Source organism: Rhagoletis zephyria, unplaced genomic scaffold, assembly GCF_001687245.7.
Source record: "Rhagoletis zephyria isolate East Lansing unplaced genomic scaffold, Rhagoletis_zephyria_1.1 Rzeph_scaffold_00085, whole genome shotgun sequence".
Lineage (NCBI taxonomy): Eukaryota > Metazoa > Arthropoda > Insecta > Diptera > Tephritidae > Rhagoletis > Rhagoletis zephyria.
This window is the reverse complement of record NW_016157169.1, coordinates 20,976-41,437: the sequence shown is the minus strand read 5'-3', so window position 1 is coordinate 41,437 and position 20,462 is coordinate 20,976. Positions and strand designations below refer to the sequence as shown.

The 20,462-nt window shown below is 37.8% G+C and overlaps 1 protein-coding gene across 1 annotated transcript; it reads right to left on the bottom strand.

Annotated features, from left to right (window-relative positions):
• Positions 1-13,120: 13,120 nt before the first annotated feature.
• On the bottom strand, positions 13,121-16,772 carry da (transcription factor daughterless). The gene is made up of 2 exons (XM_017629812.1): positions 16,064-16,772; positions 13,121-15,399 (listed from the first exon to the last, which is right to left on the bottom strand). The coding sequence occupies exon 2, from the start codon at positions 15,301-15,303 to the stop codon at positions 13,141-13,143; it is 2,163 nt and encodes a 720-aa protein (XP_017485301.1). The 5' UTR covers positions 15,304-15,399; positions 16,064-16,772; the 3' UTR covers positions 13,121-13,140.
• Positions 16,773-20,462: the final 3,690 nt, after the last annotated feature.

Sequence of the window (20,462 nt, the reverse complement as noted above, 5' to 3'; positions counted from 1 at the left end):
CACTTTTTTTCTTAGTAAAATTGCTTGCTTCTCGAAGCATTGATCCGTCCTTTGCAAGGCCCAGCCATCAGCGCACAGTGGTCAATAAATGGAATTTAATGTTCATAATTCACTGGAGCCTCCATTTCTCAACCAATTTGATATTTTTTTTTGTATTTTAAATCAAAGCTAATTAAATTTTCAAGAGGCTAGTTGATCCCGAATTTGAATNTTCATTGAGCGAAACGTTAAATCAAAATGTCACGCAGAACAAAAATTGGAAATTGAGTTAGCTTCATTCGCACGCCGTTCAATTTCGGTTGGTCCCATACAAGTTGTATGTGCATGAGAAATTTTTGACAGTAAATTGGCGGCGTGCGTGAATATTAGGTTAGCCTGTTAAAAATATTTTTACTATTTACTTCCCGCCCATGGTGCAATTATTGCAAGTACATATTAGGGCTATTCGCGATCCGGTGCAAATGGCCTAGCATCATTGCATTGCAAATTTGTATTGCAAATTATTTGCAATACACAAACAAAATACACGCATTTGCATTTGCCATGGCTTGACAAATTTGCAATACCGAAAATCCATAGCATAAAAATGCTATGCATTGCAAATCTGGTTGACATTTCTATCAGCTGATTAAAAAAGTTTTACCATGACAGTTTAATAAAGGTTGCTCACAATCCATGGCATATTTCTGCAATTGCATAAATTTGTCAGCTCTTATGCACCGAATCGCGAATAGCCCTATTGTCTTCCCAGAGAGTATTGCTTCACATCGAAATTCGTGCTCTATTAGTTTAATTTTTAACCGACTTCACAAATTTTATGTATGTTACCGCATAACTTCGGACCACGTTAACCGATTTTGAATTGAAGTCGNAAAAAAAAAAATAAAGAATAAAAAATTGAAATTGGAAAAAAAATAAAATTGTTGCCACTTTTTTTCTTAGTAAAATTGCTTGCTTCTCGAAGCATTGATCCGTCCTTTGCAAGGCCCAGCCATCAGCGCACAGTGGTCAATAAATGGAATTTAATGTTCATAATTCACTGGAGCCTCCATTTCTCAACCAATTTGATATTTTTTTTTGTATTTTAAATCAAAGCTAATTAAATTTTCAAGAGGCTAGTTGATCCCGAATTTGAATTTTTATTTGTTTATATTAAATTTTTTAGTGCAAAGTGCAGAAAAGGTGCCAATATTGAAGAAGATCGGTTATCCTGTTCCAGCTAATAAAAGTTTCATAATAAAAACTAAGTAAAAATAATTGTAGGGTTATCCCAAAACGAAAAAAAAATTAAAAAGTTTGAAATGTTATAAAAAAAATTTCACCTAAAGTATTTTTTTTTTGGTTTTTATAAAAATGTGCATTTATGGCAAAATATGTAAGAATATGCACTAACAAATCGATGTCATCTTAACACAAAACTCTTGATTCGCAACATTTGCTAATCTTTAAGTTCCTATGACTTACCAAAAAAAATTTAAATGCATAGAAATCCGGGCCCTGGTTATTAATTTTCCATGCAGTATACTTTTAGGCCCATTGCTTTTCATTTAGAGAATTTTGGCGAAGAAAATTTTGCGTAGCGATTGTCAGAATTCCAATATAAAAACCCGAAGCGAGGAAATGAACAAAACTCTTTTTTAACAATTTTATTACTTTTGAAATTGAGCGCATCTTGTGTATATAGAACTTCTTATTAAACAAGTCATTTTTTAGCAAAAAAACATAACCGACTTCAATTCTCGTATACAAATTTAGGAATACCGTTAATTTTTTCATGATCCAATGATCGGATCTAAACCAAATTACGGGACGACCCTTGAGAGGTACCACATTTCCGATAAAAAAAGAACTATGGAAATCGGTTCACGTGGTCCACAGTTATGCGGCAGCATACATAAAAAAGAAAAAAATATTCCGTCGAATTGATAACCCTTTCCCTTTTTTGAAGTCGGCTAAAAATGTTTGAGGTCTTTGTTAATTTTATGTAAATAGAGTGCAATTTATGAAACTTTAAAGTTTATTTATTTATTATATACTATACATAAAACTTGCATAAATGTATTTAAAGAGCATATTATCTGAATCGAATTTTCTGAAGTATAAACCCCTAAATGAATTCCTGGTCGCGCCCCTGATGTATTTTATATTGGGAAACACTTTTTCGTAGAAAGGGTATAGAGTTAATTGAAAATTAATACTTTTCGATCGAAAAACCTTGTTTCTCTTCAGAAGACTTTTACCATATTTTAATACTAGCGACTTTTTATTGGCCCCCCTCATTGCGTTTTTTTAGGATTGTAGAAGGCCTATAAAAAATAGTTAATATTAAAAATAATGAAATAAACAATTGGGTGTTATGGGGCATCCATAAAGAGAAACAGAGTTTTCCGATCGAAAAATACTGATTTCAAGAATTTCTACAAAAAAAATTATTTTTCTCCATATAAAATACAAGGAAATCTTTATGGGCTTTGAGGCAGTTCTAAATATCTTCTTCCTTTTAACAAAAAATACGAGTATTCCTATTTTTCCATTTAAGAAAATCCTAACAGGCGAGAGATTGAGATTTTAAACTTTGTTCCCGCTTAATTGATCTGTACTTTGCAAAGACATGCTGAGAGTGGCTGCCGAGGAATTCTGTTTCCTACACATACACAGACTAAATGGTCTTAACCAGGTACCGAGTGCAAGAAATATGATCGAAACCAAAGGTCGTTCTCGTTGTTTTGTTCCCAAGAACGCTTAAAAATCCAAGCCAAAATGAGAAAAAACCTTCGGGAATGTTTTCACAAAAACGAAAGTGAGTAGGCTGTCGAGAAAGTTCTCAACGGGAATTATACAAGAAAAAACTCTGTGGAACGTTCCCACAGAGAACAAATTGCGAACAATATTTTCGGGAACATTTCTAAAAGAACCAAAAAAAAGGCGTGAGTACTAGGTACTCATGAAATTTGATGTGTATACATATGCGAACGGCAAAGCATAAAAGTACGTTTACATATAAATATAATCTCAATCAAAGCTCGGTAGCTGTTAAATTGGTTGTGCTTGTTATTCACACAACTCGAGGAAAAGTTAAACTTCTTCTCTGTGCCACCGTGGTCACCTTTTTTGCAGCACATATTAGGCCATTTAAATATATTTATAACTGAATATTTTATTAAAAATACCTTTACAAACCTATTTTCCTTACTAGCGTCAATTTTTGTTTACTTTAATATTTGACATTCCTCCTCTTCTTCGCAAGTATAATCGATAAAGCTAAGTTGGACACCAAAAAGTTATCGGTTTAATCTGAGATATTTTTAATTATAATTTTGCATGGCTAATCTCTTTTTCTAATAACAGATTAGGGAGTCAAGCTCGAAAATTAGGATAATATTTTTATATATAAAGGCGATTCAGTTACACACATACAAATGTAGGTTAGGTTAGAAATTAAACATTAATTTCACTTAATTTTATTCATTTTGCTGATTTAATTTTTTTATTCATTTTCATTTTTAATTCTTTTAATACATGACATTATCGGTATGATTGATAAAATATACTTGTATATACTTGTGACTCAAGGGCGTTAAAATATCTTGGAAACACCGCATCAGTTATTGTTTTTGAGCTTATAGTTTGAGCATTTCTATTTGTATATATTCCTAAATTTACTAAAATAGACTACTAAACCTATGCCTAAAACCATCTACGAATATCAAAACCAGGGCATGAATCACGTATGACGACATTCGTCTGAACGATATCGTGTCGAGATTGTCTTGCTTCATAAAAATCAAAAATTGTTTGATCGTTTGTGCGATATCGTCAACTCGATTCCAGTTTTGCTTCACGTAACAGTAACTGTAGCCGTCATCGATTCGCCAACAGTTAGCGAGTGGCGAAACGAACGAATACAATGAGGTACAACCAAACTCGCTATCGTCTATCCGTGCTAGCTAACTTTGTTGTTGCTTTCACATGCAAAATTTTTCGTTAAGCGACCGGAACTCAAACATAGCAAGCAGCGAAGTGGCGAATCGATGACGGCTATTAACACGTAACCGCAACACAAATGCATAAATCAGTGTTTTGGCAACATCGTTTTGTCAGTATCGTTTGAAGGACTATCGTTTCAAAGTTACGTGATTCATGCCCAGTTGCAAAAAATTAGTCCATACGTATTTATGTACATACATAGGTACAAAACCGTATGCATGTGCTGAGTTTAAATAATAGGAAGTAATAATCAATTGAAGCGCATTTCCTCTTACTATGCATATGCCTAAATGTATGCAACCATTTGGCAAGCAAACACAGGGTGCTTCTAATGAAAATAAAAATTTTATGCTGAAATACACATGTTAAGCCCTTCGAAATTTTGTGCTGGGATATGCGTTACAGCTTCGCAAATTTTACCCCTACCGAAACCAAAGATGTATACACATCAAAAACAACAAAAATGTCCGGAACTTTCTTACAAAGAAAAAAACGGGAATAAAAGTTTAAAAGAGCAATTTCTCAGGAACTATCTGACAGTCACCCTACTGATAAATCACTGAAACGATTTTTCATCGCAACACGCAGCCGCCCCTCTGATTCTTAACGTTATGATCTCAAAACTTGTATTCTCTAGCAGAACGTTTCCCAAGAATTTTGTTCTTATTTGATCCTCCTTGAAAAATTTTTCGATACTTCCGTTCTCTTTGGAAACGTTCCCGAAAGTTTCGTTCTCATTCTGTTCTTTTCGTTTTTAGAAGTTTTTTCTCTATTTTGAGAAAGTTCCCGAGAGTTTTGTTCGCATTTTGACCTTTTTGGAAACATTCCCGAACACTTTGTTCTAGTTCCCGTTCATATTGCTCTGAACGCTTTTGTTCCCATTGTTCTCTTTTGCGGGAACGCTCTTTACGTTACAGTTCTCGTGCAGAACTAAAACATAAACCGGAGCGCGTTCTCGGTCCCTAGTCTTAACTTCTTGGAAGATATGTGATTTTGATGGCTGTGGGGGCACTACCAAGGCCTGTCCAATTCGGCTAGTCTAAACCCTAAATAGCGGTTTAGTCATCTCCGCGGCGCGCAGTTTTCATTGGTTGAGTATATGATAAGATGTGTGAAATATTTACGGTGCCAAAGAGGTGACTTATACCGTTTAATCCGTTTCCGAATGCGAACCGATGCTTTCGATGTGCACATTTAGTCTTGCTCTGTATGAATTGAGTCTGCTACACCAACTGGATCGGAGTTGGCTCAGTGTAACTCTGGTATATCGGGGACGTCAAATTCTCTTAGGGGATACATGTAGGTGAATGGGGGCAGCCTAGTTGCGAACGCGACTGCTTTATGGTGTAAGCTATTCTTCCATGTAGACTCCTCTGCCCAAAGGGTTTCTCGCGTGCTAATCTAGGTGTCCCAGTTTACTTAGGTGCTGTTTATAAGGTGTTTCGGTTAGTTCTGGTCTTATCTTGTAGATGTTGCTCCGCCGAAACGAAAAGAGAACCTGTAGCGGAGCGAGTGGCAGTATTCTACCCGGTTTGGAGCCTGGTCCACTGTGTATTGCTGGTGCCCACCGACAGGTCGTCGTTGTTTACATATCATCCGATAATCTAGTAGGTGGCAAGCAGGACCTAATTGCTGCTTCGGAGTTTGCTGCTGATTGTCGTGGGGTGAACCTAGAAAGAGAGCAGGCTATTAAACGTTACAACCCGTATTCGTGGGTGATTTACGGTCAGAATTTTTGTGCCATCTGTCTCTAGGTCCAACTCCAGCCTGACGTCTTTCACCAAGGTTATGAATAAGGTGGCCGTGGACTCCGCGAAGACTTCGCGTACTAAAAGACCGTTGCACAAATCTTCGATATCTGGCCAGTTGCCATGATGGAGCGGAAGATTGCAGAGGTACATGCTAAACAGGGTTGGAGGTAACCTTAATTTACCTGTTGACATCAAGCGCTTGATATATAGTGGTGAATCAGTGTACAGTGTAGCGTGGAAATCGGTGTCGAGGGCCATCGACAGATCGAGTGCTACGAAGATTTTACGTGCACATGGGCTTCTGATTGAGAGCGTCTTTTATTCGAGCGTTAATGGCGTTTATTCCTAGGCTGCTTTGATCGAGTCGAATGTAAAAATGGCGTTAGCTGAGTCTAAGTTAAGTTGTCGAACGCCGCTTTGTATCGTGCATCATCATACGTGTAGTCTACGTGCGCTCTCCAGTCATACAGCTGTCATTTCCCGTGTTGAGGGGCGGACTGCAACTGAGAAGGAAAAAAAGTATCGAATGGGATAATTTTTGCAACCCATAGCGAAGGACAAACCGCTATCGAACGTGCTCTCAAGCTCTTGGGAGGTGGTACGCAGTAGATATTTTTGGGCCTCAACTTACACGTCGAGTTCTAGCCTAATCTCCTTGGTGCATATGGTGAAAAATGTGACATTGAAGAGACTAGACAGGTTAACCGCTACTTGATCCGTCCTATTATAAGGTCAACGTTGGTCCAAACCCTCGCTTATCTGAATAGTGATGGCATGCACTGCTATCCATGCTGCTATTCCGACTATTTTAGGATGCTAAGTCAGTCTGGGGAGAAGATAGAGGGAGATAAGGCAAATTTGTCTGTACGGTTCTCCTGCGTTCGCCATCTGTGGCTTAAAGGGTAATGGATTCTACGTATTTTCCACAGCGTCGGGTTTAGTGCGCACCCCTAATTCAACGTAGCAGTCTCGTCTTTTCTGAATTCAAATAACGATTTACCTCCACACAGATATCTGGATATCTACCGTTTCGTACGGGATGAAAGTGAAGAATACAGAATGGTTTGGCAAGGGGTCGTATGGTTAACGGTATCTAGTACCTTCGAGATCAAGCGCAACGATAACCGTCCTATCGCAAGGTGGAATATGATCCAGACCCTCAGTTATGTGTGATGATGGCGTTGACTTCTGTGGTGTTGCTTTCCATGCTGCTATTCCTACTATTGTAAGATGTTGGGGTATATTGGGTATAACACGGATATGGGCATGTAGGATTATCTTTTGTTTACCTATTTTTCTGGCTTAAGAAGTGTAACGATTCCACATCTGCGCGATGGTCAGAGTGAACAGTGACACATATAAAACGGTTGTGATGGACCAAATGGAGGGCGGTGTTAGCTTGAGTGGATTTGAGTCGGCAACTGAAGAGATGGTTGGTGTCGTGGGACAGCCTTCACAAACCGCAAGTTTGTAGGGTATGTCAGGGTTTAGTCTGGATACATACAAGCTCAGTCGACTGCAGTGTTCAAGCCTCAATTGAGCCAGATTTACTCTGGCCTTTCGAGGCATCTAAAGCTGGTCGACTGCTGTTGGGCTTGTCGTATCATCGAGTTCAATGGTTATATCTAAATTGTAGCCGTGGATTCGATACGTCTTCTGGCGTATCTGGGACGGGCTCTGCCTCAAGCAAATGTCTGTTCGGATGCTCACTACGATAGCAGTCTGGAACTGCTTGCTGGGGACGATCAATAGCCTCGTATGTTGCCAACAACGTACCTTTGTCTTTGCTGCCGGCGAGTGATTTGAGAGCCTAGTATGACTGCTGCTACTACAACACTAAAAAATGCGTTTCCTTGCACTAAGATGTGAAGAGTTAAGCGCGTATTAAATGAATAGCTGATTGGAAGAGCATAATACGTAAGATTCGGCAGTTGAAAACCAACTGCTTGAGCAGAAGAAAGAATAAAACCAACAACAACATTGAAAAATTAAGTACATATAATATACACATGTGATATATTTTACCATTTTAATAGTATTAATACATAGAATTTCCTTAGATCATCATCCAATTTCGTTTGCTATACATAAACATATTTTTTTCACAATTTCTCTCACTTGCGTTATTATATCGCATTAACGCGTGGCCCTTAAATAAAAAACACATCCACGAAAATATAAATGAACATGTAAACGCGCACGTATGTATGTATGTATGTACGTTGGCGGTCACGCATAACTTACCATAACTATCTTTTTTTTTAATGTGGTAAAATTTTGTAAACTAATATAAAATACTTTTTTTTATAAATATAGTTCATACTATATATAACAAAACCTATATAAATCAAAGTTTCAAACTTTGTCCAAAATTTAAAAAAAAAATACATAAAAATTTCAAACTTTTTACATAATTAATTTTAGTATCATAGAGTGCAGCTCAAAGTAGCTCAAAAATATGGTCGTTTTTTGAAATTTTTTTCTCGTACGATGTTGCGCATTTTCCCTCATATAAAAAGCATGGAAAAAAACTGCTCAATTTTTTAAATCAACGGGAATTTACGGCTACTTAAAACTTGTAAATTATTATACGACATACAACTTTCAAAAAAAAATTTGATTAAAAAATTATACATTTTGATTATTTTTTCAAAAGATTGTACATAGTTTGAAAATTTCATTTTTGGAGTTTTTATTCCAGTGTGAATTATATTTAAAAAAAAAATATATATTAATGTACAAAATCCTGCTTCATCAAAAAAAAAATTGTGGTGTTATGCGTGACCACCAATGTATGTAGTATATAAAAAATAAAATTTATAATAGATGCATACATACTTACATATGTATATATACTAAATACAAACATTATGCGTATTATGTAGGTAAACAGCTGGATGCACTTCTCGTTTAAAATACTACATTTTTATGTATGTATGTAGCTACACTAAAATTTTAAACTGTTTCGAAACTAATTAAATTTATTATAAAACTTAGATTATTTTAATCGATTAAGTAAATACTTTTGCATGACATTTGTTTGCCATTATTTAAACAAGAAAGTACCATACAAAAAAAAAATACATATAAAAAAGCATAATCAAAATACATACGTATAACAAAAATTAACTATGTTTTATATAGAATATTAACTTAAAGGCGATTGATTGTAACTAGTACTAATGAAACTTATGTATTTTGAGTTTAACTATTTTTGTTTTTGTAACTGAATGATGTACTGGCATAAGTGTTTCGTTTTCTACACCACTTGCTAGGCATAGCACCTGTTGGCGCATAAAGGCAGGAGGGCAAACGCTTACAAAGAAACGGATAATGATTTTGGCAATAAAATTAGCGTACTAAAAATTTTAACAAAGGAATTAAAAATAATAATTTAACAAAAAAATAATTTGTATTTACCAGAAAACTATAAACTAGCGTTTTGCATGCTTTGCAGTTGCGCGCAGCTTATTTTTTTGCGGTTTATGCGGAATTAAGAGAGGCAATGAGCATAAAGGGCCAGTAGTTTGAACGCTAACAATTGCTTGCGATTTAAAATTCTGTTTGTTTTTTTTTACTTTTAAATTTGGCCAACTTGTTACTGGAGCTGCAATCTTAACTTTCATTTTTTTATGTAGGTATTTTGCAGTTGAATGAGGTTCGAAAATTATTTTTTACAGCATTTTCTTGTGGCTTACATGTGTGTGTCTAAGGTGGTATGCAATAGAGAAATTTTTGAACCATCACATTTAATTAGCTTTATTTGCCATTATAAAACATTTTTTTGTTAAAAATCTTGTTTTATTTGAGCAAACACTAAGCGCCTTAAAAAAAAATACAATTAAACAATTTTCAAACGCCATTCAGTGGAATGCGTAAGTGTATCATTGCGGTGAAGTTATAGTTGTATGCAACAGTCCTGTGAGTTTAAATTTAAACAGAAGGTGTTACATACATACAGTGTTGCAACATTGACAGTATTTACTGTAGATACTGGTTTTTAGACAAGGCTACAGTTTTTTTAAATTTCCGTCTAGTACAAATTACATTTTTTTCAAAATTTCCGACTTCAACGAATAAATTAAAATATCTCTTTCTCGAAAGTAAATTTTTAATATAAAAAGCACGATGGAGGGGCAGCGTTTTCTATTTAAAAAAAAAAGAACACAGTTAAAAACTGTAATTTTCCGAAAATCCCTTTTTTGTAGCTAGTTTTTAGTTGAAAAAAGGTAGTTTTTTGGAAATTTTGCAGTTTTTTTGGAAATTTGCAGTTTTTCGAAAAAACAATCTGTCAACATTGCATACATATAAATACACAATCGTGTAAGCATATTTATGCAATGTAATTGATTGAGCCCTTACCCTTTTAGTATGTTTTACGAGTATCGGCAAACGCAAAAAACGCCACAGCAAGTATCTCAGATTTTCAACGCTGGTGTGACGATCTACTGCAACGTTACATGAACAAAGTAGCTACATACACTTCACCGCGACGAGCACTTAACGTTTTGGCATTTCAAATATTACTCCCCTTGCTTGCTAAAATATTATTAGTTTTTTTTTTTTTGCTTTTAATCCTTCATAGTCTTACTATCCTGCACTTGATACTTTCAACAATTTCTTTTCGATACAATACTTAGTTACACTTGCAGTTCTATATATCGCTTTTCGTTAAACATTCAACTTTTTTTTTTGTTATCATTTGTTTTGCGGGCTTATAGGCTATATCATTAAATTTAAACCATTTTATATATATGTATTATTTTATATATATTTATTTATCGTAATTATAACATATGTATGCATTTATGTACCTATGTATGTATATGTATATGCAGCTAATAATTAAGTTTTATTAATCTATGTAAATATGTATTACTTCATTTTGTGTGTGTGTTTTTTAATTTGTTTTTATTTTTATTTAAGCCCATATCCATGCCTTATTCGCTTCATTCGCGCCATTTTTTATTATCGTTTTTTTTTTTTATATTACAAAACAGTTCTAGTACATTGTTTTTTTTTAACGCAACTTATCGCTCGGTGACTGCTTAGGCAGACAGGCAGGCCACATTTCTATAGTATGAAAGACTGAGCACTCGTCTGCATGTAAGGATGAACACAATGTCTATATAGATAACTAAATTTGTTTCGTTCCGAAAAGACAATAGAACGATGAGCTGTATGAGGCTTTACAATGATATGGACATAGTGCAGCGAGTTAAAATACAGTGGCTCCGCTGGCTTGGTCCTGTCGTTCGAATGAACACCGACGCTGCAACTCTGAAAGTATTTAACTCGGAACCCGCTGGTGGCAGCAGAGGAAGAGGGAGGCCGCTATTGCGATGGAAAGGGAAAGGGGAGAAGGACTTGGCTTCACTTGGCATTTCCAATTGCCGTCAGTTGGCACAGAAGAGAAACGACTGGCACCAAAGAAGAAGTTCCAAAAAATTTCAATTTTTTAACTCTTCAATTTTAAAACATTCCAACTTTTCATAAGAAATTTGTTTCACAAATGGTTTCATCAACAAACAGACAAACTCCACTTGAGGTTTAAGATTTACGGCTAGGTGCCACTTTTTTCGTCGAATCCTTACAGATTTTTCATTGCTTTGGGTTTGCTTATGCCGTATTTCCGCTACTCATATAGAAGTCTTTAACGTTCACAAAAGCCGAACGAATATGCGTATATATATATATGTATATAATAACACATACGAAAAACTAGAGAAAGATCGGCGTCTTTTGTGATTGTGTCCTGAGCTTTAAAATGGTACTTCTGTCATTTCGTTATCAGCAGTACTGGCAGCTCTATCGGCAGATAATCGTAGGGTGCGGTATGTCGACCGAATGCAGCAGTAGTACTGCCAATTCATAGGCTCCCGTCAAGAGGCTTTGCAAAACTTCGACAAAAAAATGTAATGCCAGTGGATCTAATGATGTTCGAGATTACGTTGCCGGAGCAACCGTTAGTTATTTATGATTAGCGCAAAAACAACAATTAATAACTTGACTCATGTTTGCTAATTTTTAAAACGTATATCCGTTAGCTGTTGCCAACCATACCGACATTGCAGAGTTCACTCTGGATCATTGGCTGCTTCTTGAGTTCTGGTGACTAACAAATGCTAATGTTGCTGGAGTGGCTTACCAGATATAAATGCTTAGCTCACATAAAATCCTAATGGAGATTAATGCAATGCATTTTTGTAAGCATTTGCCTGCCGGTGGTGACATAATCTAAATATTTTTCTGATACTAACGTTTTCTTTTAAAATAAAAAATTGCCTCCCGTTAACCATATGCACCAAGCGATTAGATTTTCAACATTTTTTTGTTGTTTTCTTGATAACTTTACTGCTTTTAAAATAAAATGGCAGATGTGGATTGTGGGAATTGAACTTTGTCTCATCATAATTTTTTGCTCATCTAATATTGGTTTCTATTATCTAAAACAAACATTCTAAAAGTATATTAAAAAAAAAAAGGAAATTATGACAATGATGGGATTTACGATAAAATATATGCACAAATACGGTCAACAAACGACAAACGAAGCGATACAAAATCTACTTATCATTTACGCTACTTAATTTATAAAGGTATAGAAAAATATGGCTGTCGTATATACATGATTTGTTGTTGTACGACAAGTAGAGAATGAAATAAAAACTGTTAAAAAATAGCTTGTTGATAAAACCTACACAATTCAACACAGTATAGCATTGTACATATGTATGTATGTGTGTTAAATAAATCATAAAGCAATAAACGAAATGAGCACTAATATAAAAAACAAATAAGTATGTATAAGACGGTAAAAAATGCGATTGCCGTGCATGCCACGCAAATAATCGCAGTGAAAATTAAAGGTACGACAAACATATGTATATGTACATACATAATATGTATGTATGTATGTACTTAGTTTTCTTACTCATTTATCAATTATATACAATTGTGACGCTTCCATGTGCGTACCTATGTGTTTGCGTGTGCGCCCGCTCATGCGAGCAACTACCAACAAAAGACAGCCAGCCAGCCCTCGCTATTGTTCTTCACCGGGAAAATTGCAAAAAGGCGACTGCCTGCCTGCTGTCTGCCGGTGTTGCGCCTGCCTGTCTACCTACAGCTGGTGCTGTGCATGCTGAATTTGCAATTGCGCATGCGTGTTGCTTCCGCTGTGTTGTAGGTGTGGTGGCGGTGGATGTCTTCGCCTGAAAAGGTTATTCAATAATTGTTGCTCCAATTCGAGGGCGTTTGTTGTATTGGTGTTGCTGTTATTGATGGCCTCCTGTTGCTGCTGGTGGTGCTGTTGCTGCTGCTGGGTGGTGAAGGGTGGTAGTTGGGAAGTGGGAGGATCAGTCATGAGTGCTGTAGCCGCTGCTAATGCTGCTGCCGCCTGCTATTGTTGTGGATGTTGCGGCTGATTGTGCTGTTGTAGATGTGGTGGCAATTGCACTCCACTTCCTTGTGGCGGTGGTACTGGCAGACCGGCGCCAGGTGGTATTGACACCTGTGGCAATGGCGGTTGGCCGTAAACACCACCGCCTGGTGGCTGTGGCAACATATGATGCTGCGCCGCAAGTTTTGGCCCATCTTCTGCTTTTTCTTCTTCACGACGTTTCAGACAAGCCGCTTTCGGATTTAGATTACGCTCACGTACCTGCTGTTCCAGTGTCATTATCACCTCCACGGCCATATTTAAGATGCCCAGCTTTGTTTGCGGTTTATCCGACTTCAGGTGTGTCATACACATCCGTCCAAGCTCTTTTAACGCTTCGTTAATGTCACGTATGCGTATACGTTCCCGCGCATTATTCGCTTGACGTCGTTCTTTTTCTCGCATCGCCTTAACGGCTGGCTCTACATCGTCATCGTCGTCTGCTGACGAGCAATATCGACGCGGTCGTTTTGAGCCTTTGCCTGACGCCCCAGGATGGTTGTGTTGAGTAGCCTCCATTGAGCTGGTTGGTTTCGTATCAGGTCCGTCAACTACGCCTCCCATAGCACCACTCATTGACGACGTTGAAGCTCCTGCGCCAGAGTTAGCCGATGCGGCAGACATTGCGGTTGTGGCAGCAGCGGCGGCTGCTGCTTCTTTTCGTTTCTTTGATGACTTCGTCGTGGTTCCAGAGCCGCTGGATGTGGCCGTAGATGTTCGTTCCATCTTTATTTGTGTGACCGCTGATGGCGTGGCATTCATTCCACTACCGCTAGCTGCGCCTACTGTATCCACCGACGGACCGGCGCCTGACAGAACGTCATGTGGTGAATGTAGAGCTGATACACCACTTGTGCTGCCCACACCGCCGACCATGTGCGATGGCGGAGATGTTGGCACAAAACTAGACAGCCCATCCATGTGGTCCATTGCCGAAAGTGCAGCGCCTACGCCGCCCAGCAGCTCAGGCTCGCAGTGATTACGTAACACGTTAAGCGCGTCATCAAGACGTTCTTCCATGCGCGCACCTTGGAAGACAGCGGCCATTGTGTGCAAACCGGATGGACCAACGTCACTGGCGTAGCTGCCGCCTACACCAACTCCCATGCCTCCGCCACTAACTGAATTCACACCACCACCACCACCACCATTTAAAACGGCTCCCCATGGAGTTCCACCTCCAGAACTACCAACAACTGATTTATCAATTAGGGATTGCGATAAACCACTTTGTGTCAGTGGCGGTGGGGAGTTTACCGGGGTTGAAGGATTTGAACTAAAACTGCTAATGCTCTGGTCGGCAGCAGCCGCAGCGGCTGCTGTCATGTACATGTGTTGTCGCAAGGAGGCAGTTGTATTTCCAGACGTAGCAGAAGGTCCTTTAGGGCCAAGAACGCCAAGACCACCAACGCCTACACTAAAAGCATCGGACTGTACCGCTGGGCTATGTTGCTGATTGTGATGATTGTGCGAAAGGGGATGATGTCCGTGAGCTGTTGCCGTCGCTAGGGATGTGTGTTGAGCGCTGTGCTGTGGCGAATTGTAAAGCGTCGCCGGCGAATGGGCCGCTGGCCCACTTATCTGTTGCAAGTTATTGGCACCACTGCGAAATGAACTCATTGGCGGTAGAGATGTAGGCACTGGACTGTGCATACCAACGTTATCAATGGGAAGTCCCCCACCCATACCACCTGGCATACCGTGGTGTTGTGCATCGGCATTATGATGCTGTTGCGCTGCTAAGTGATGAGGATCCAGTGGTCCATTGTTTTGATATGAATTTTGATTGCCATAGCCGCCTACAGGAGAAGAATACCAACCACCGCTGGATCCAGCAGGACCACTTGGAGGAACACCACCACCATTTCCAAGATTAGTGTCAAAATACTGATTTACTACAGCTCCTCCATCGCTAAATCGATTACTACTGCCTGCTGTGTCGTGCATTGGATTGAAGTCGTCGTTGGGGTACATACCATTTTCCATACCCAGCCCACCGTAAGGCGATTGATAACCACCATTTCGTTCGGGGCCACCAGTGGACGGCTGTTTGTTGGCGATTTTGTTAAAGCAGTTCTGGAATACCTCATAAAGGTGCATTGGCTCGTCATCACTGGTTGCCATCGCGATTTTTTAAGTGCTAGTGACAAATGTAGAAGTTGTAATGATTTTTTTTTTTGTTAAAATCAAGCCGAAAACACACAATCTCCAGAAGTTTACCTGAAAATGTATAATCATTAAAAAATATCAAGTCTTTAAAAGAAAACGCAGGCATGTCCCCTAAATTTTAGAGCCAAATGTTCAAAACTACTTGTGTATAAGGGTATTATTATAATATACCTACATATATTTTACTTTTCAAATTATTATATATGCCTTTGAGAGCATTCCGTTAAATTGTTTAGTTAGAAGGCTCAAGTATGAAAATATTTATCATAAAAATTTTAGAGTTCAGCAAAAGAATAATTAAATTTTTGAAGCTTTTATAATTAAAGGAAACACCCCCAACATTTTTATGGATGATAATAAAATAAGCACAGTAATAAACAATTACTATACAAAAATACATAGCTGTTTGTACACAAATTAGTTTCTTTTTGATTAAAAACGATTTTCTTTTCGTTATCTCCATATATGTATTTATATTAATTGCATTCGATATGCATTTTCATTGCTTATGCATATATGCAAGATAGCAATTCTAATATGTAATATAAGTACGCGATTTAATAGCCATTAAAGGATACGTGGCCTTTTATAAATGCACATTTCCAATCCTTAATGTTTGTGCATATTTTAATTCATTAATAATTAACCAGATTTGTTATTGAACTGTTGGGGACAGCCACCTTAAAATTTTCACACAAAAATCACATCTACTCACGTTTCAGCGCAAAGATTCACACTTTAAACTCCTGTCTTTGTTGGTTTATTTTCCTATTGTCTTCGTAGTAGTATGATACGCGCCCCTCCGTCACCCTTATTTTACCATTGAACAGGTATGAACGAGCTTAGTTCGCAAGAGTAAAGTTCGAGGAGACTTCCTCGGTCTTTGAACATACACACAGGAACACAAACAACTCTTTTAAGCGGAGTGCGGGGTATGTTCTAACTTGGGGACTTACTGGGACTCTTTAATGCTCATAAATAAGGCAGCTTGTGCTGCACAATGAGGTAGGGACCTCAATATAAAGTTGTTTAATATAATAATTCGATTATTTTCCTTACGGCTTCAAATGTTGCTGGTGCAGTTTCAGGTTGTGATTTGGACGAATGTTGATGCTGCTGTTGCCGTTGGCCACAGCTCGGCTCGCTCACGCACACGACTCTTATTCAATGGCTTTATTGGCCCATTCGATGCGTCATTACATAATTCAAATAGCGTACAAGCATTTTTCTGATATCTCAGTATACTTTTTACACTATTTTAAACAAAAATTTTTTAATTTAATGGGAAAATTGAGCAATTTACCCCAACAAAACCCCACCAAATTTTGATATTAGTAAACTATTGACATAGAAATGCACAAGAGAAAATGGCGGCGTATTTGTTCACTTCGTTGAGTTTGCTCGGGTTCATTGCGTTAAGTATTTGGTTCATTCTCGAGTTTTCTTTCGTTCAGTCAGTATCTGCTTGATTCATCTGTTCGGTCGCAGAGTTGCCATTTCAAACAAGGAAAAATCGAACGTGTTGATATTTGCAGAATATTGAAAGAATTGCTAGTTAGAAATTCCTAAAACGCATTTGATGAACAATTGGTTTTACGGAACCATAAATAAATCGAAAGACGCTGCGGAAAAGTATTGCTCACTCTTTGCTTCGTAGGAAAAGAACATAAATCGACGTATGTACCACATTTACGTTCTTTGGCGAAAGCCTGCTCTCAGCGACTTGTGTCGGTACGGCGACGGACTTTGTTTCTTTAAGTTAAGGTTTACACCGCAGAATATTGTCAAGACAACTATGTCAAAATGATGTGTTTGTTGTAATATGAATACCTCGTGTTTTCAACAAACACGTTTTGACATAATTGCCTTGACAATATTGTCCGGTGTAAACGCGCCGTAAGGCAGGTCCACATAGAACTTTCGCGTTGGCTTTGGCGTTGGCGTTGGTTTGACAGAGCGCACGTTAAAAGTATGCCTGCTACAATGAACGCTCGGCAGCGAATGCTTTGACCACTAAATGAACATACTAACGACAGATAAATTAATATTTCATATCAATAATTGCATGAAAAATGATATTACTTGCCTACATTTTATTAAAAATTAAAAATATTTCACATAATTTTGTTTATTTGCAACAGCTGATTGACAAGGCGCGCGAAAAGATGAGAGATGGCCATCTTTTTGTGTGCGTTAACTTTGGCGTTGGCGTTGCCGTTGATATGTGGACATGTCCATATAATTGTGTGTATTCATGGTCAGCTGTTAAGCAACGCCAACGCCAAAGTTCTATGTGGACCGATCTTTGCTTTTATAGCAGATAATTATCAGGAAAAAGAAGAATGTAAAAATTGAAAGAATCACGCTCACAGAGAGCAATATAAAGAAATAAATGTTGTGTTTAATGAGCTGCTCTAGGTTACGCCAGGTTAAGATATGACATAAAATTGTGTTTCATGGGATTTTTCTTGCTCTAACTCACTCTAGTTTTTGTTTTATGAGCCTGCGCTAAGTGGAACTAGAGCAACTTAGAGCACGATTTTCTGCACCAGGTTTTTTGATGGAGTAATTTAGAGCAAGCAACTGTTTTGGGAATTTCTGCCTAAAAAAATATTTGACAAAACTATAAAAATAAATTTTTATTGGTGCGGAATCAATTTTTTCAGCAACAGGTGGCGCTTGGTTCACACAGTGATCGAAGCAAGATGTGAAAAATAATTGCAACACGCTTCACTGGGACAGTAAGTTTTATGATTTTGAAACTTGGCAAATTCGTCCACCCTTTTAGCACTATGTGCGAAGAAATTGTAAACATCTCGACCAGTTTTTCGACTTCTACGGGAGTTTTTTACACGAAAAGTATAAAATTAAAAAAAAAAAGTATACCTCAAAAATTCATCGAAAAATGTATCTCTTTTGATCCACTTGGGTCTAAACTGTCACACTGTCCACGATTGAGACAAATAGAGATTGCACCTATTGCGGTACTTCCAATCCGCTCTCTGTGAACTTGACAGAATCAGCTGTGTGCGTGACGTCTTCTTGGTGCAATTGTTGATTGAGGAAAACCAAATAACGATTTAAATGGGTACGGTTTAGCTATTTGTCCAATGATTTCGGGGTATTGTGTCTGAATGGGTTACCCGATCCAAACAATTGTTCACACACTTGTAGACAAGGGTTTACACTTTATTATAAAACCTGATTTTATAATTTGAGGTCACTAATTTATTAATAAATTCGGTCTGAAGAATGCACTTTTTTGTGAATTTCGGAGTGAGTTCTACCAAAGAACATAGATAATAGTACTAATTATAATTATGGCGAAAGTGCACAACAGGGGCGTGCCTGCTCTTTTGTCGTAGTGCGTTTTTTGATTGGATGAAAAGAGAAGGCACGTCCCTGTTGTGCACTTTCGCCACAATTATAACGAGTTGTCCCTTCTTGTTATCTATGTTCTTTGGGCGTACCTTCTCTTTTTTCATCCAATTAAAAAACGTATTAGGGCAAAAGAGGAAACACGCCCTGTTACTCACATTCGCTACAGTTATAACGAGTTGTCCCTTCTTGTTATCTATGTTCTTTGGTACGCCCCTGTTAATCACTTTCGCTACAATTATAACGAGTTGTCCCACCTTATTATCTACGTTATTTGGTTCTATGCAAATATACTGTGGATGGCGTATCCGGAGTTATATACAGAAGAAATGTTGAATACCTTTGACAATAGAAAAGTTTTCTGCACAAAAATACCGTTTATCGAGTTTACATTTCCGGGGTCAGAACACTAAGTTTAGACCAATTTCCAATGGTTCCCCAGGGGTATGTGGAATGTTTCGATGGATCAGGTGTGACTTTTTACAAAGTGTAAACTGTGCTCTTTCTAGTAGGTTAGATATCAAGACACATGCCCCCCACGCTTGCCAAGAGCAATATGCGGTCTCCATTGGCAAAATTTTGCCTGATAGCATTATCAAGATAAAAACTTTTGCCTGTGGAGACAACAAGTTATGGTGTGTTTGCATTGTTCAACTTTGCGTTCAACATTTGCGTTCAACTCAGCGCAGGGTTGCACGAAAAAAAAAGTTGAATGGCTAAAAATATCAAAATATGAAAAAATAGCAAAATATTCGCCATAAAAAGATGTTTGCATTGTTCAACTTTGCATTCAACTTCTGGTTGAACGGCGTTTCAACTAATCGCTTTCAACAAAGTTGGTCGCCAGCCAACATTTAGCCATTCAACTTTTTTCGTGCTACCCTGCGTTGAGTTGAACGCAAAGTTGAACAATGTAAACACTGCTTTAGGGGACGCAAATTAGCAAGCGAGCACATGAACCAAAAATACAAGATCACGTAAGAACACGACGTTGTATTTGTAACTGGTTTTGAGAAAAAAGTTTTGCGAAAGCGGGTTCGTCAGTTGAGCGTTTGTTTACACTTTTATTCAAGTAAAGAAGAGTTAATTCAACATGACAACACATTTTAAAGCATTTTGTTGCATCATTTTACCTAAATTGTGCGTTTAAAGTGGCTGACAATAATTTTGGCTAATTTTAGTTTTCGTTGTTTTCTTCGCTTTGTTTACTTTTCGCTCGTTTTCCAGTGAAACAAGATGGCGTAGAACCCGCTAAAAAAATCGACTTTTTTGACTTTCTTGTTCTTACGTGATCTTGTGTCTTTCCTTCATGAAGCGAGCAGCTGATCGGTAGAGCTGTCAAACTATCGACGATACTATCGATAGTCTGGTCACATGAAATAACTATCGATAGTTTTAGTACTATTGCCACTATCGTTTTATTGATAGCGTATTCTCTCTCCTAGGTCCGCTTTCAGACACGTCAAGTCTTGACAATTTTTTCCGCATTCTCTTTTGTGTTTTCTATTTGCTTCCACACGCGTCAACTTTAATTGAATTCAAGTCCTTGGTTCTTAAATGGGAAGCAACGAAAAGATAAATAGAGACAAGAAAACTTGAAATGAATTGACGAAACGGAGGTATCGGTACGGGTACGGCTTTTGACATTTTCCCGTATTGCTTTGAAGAGAACAAAACTTGGCAACATTGGCCCGTAGTCATAGTCAAAATAAAGTCGACTTTAAAGTTAGTTGCAG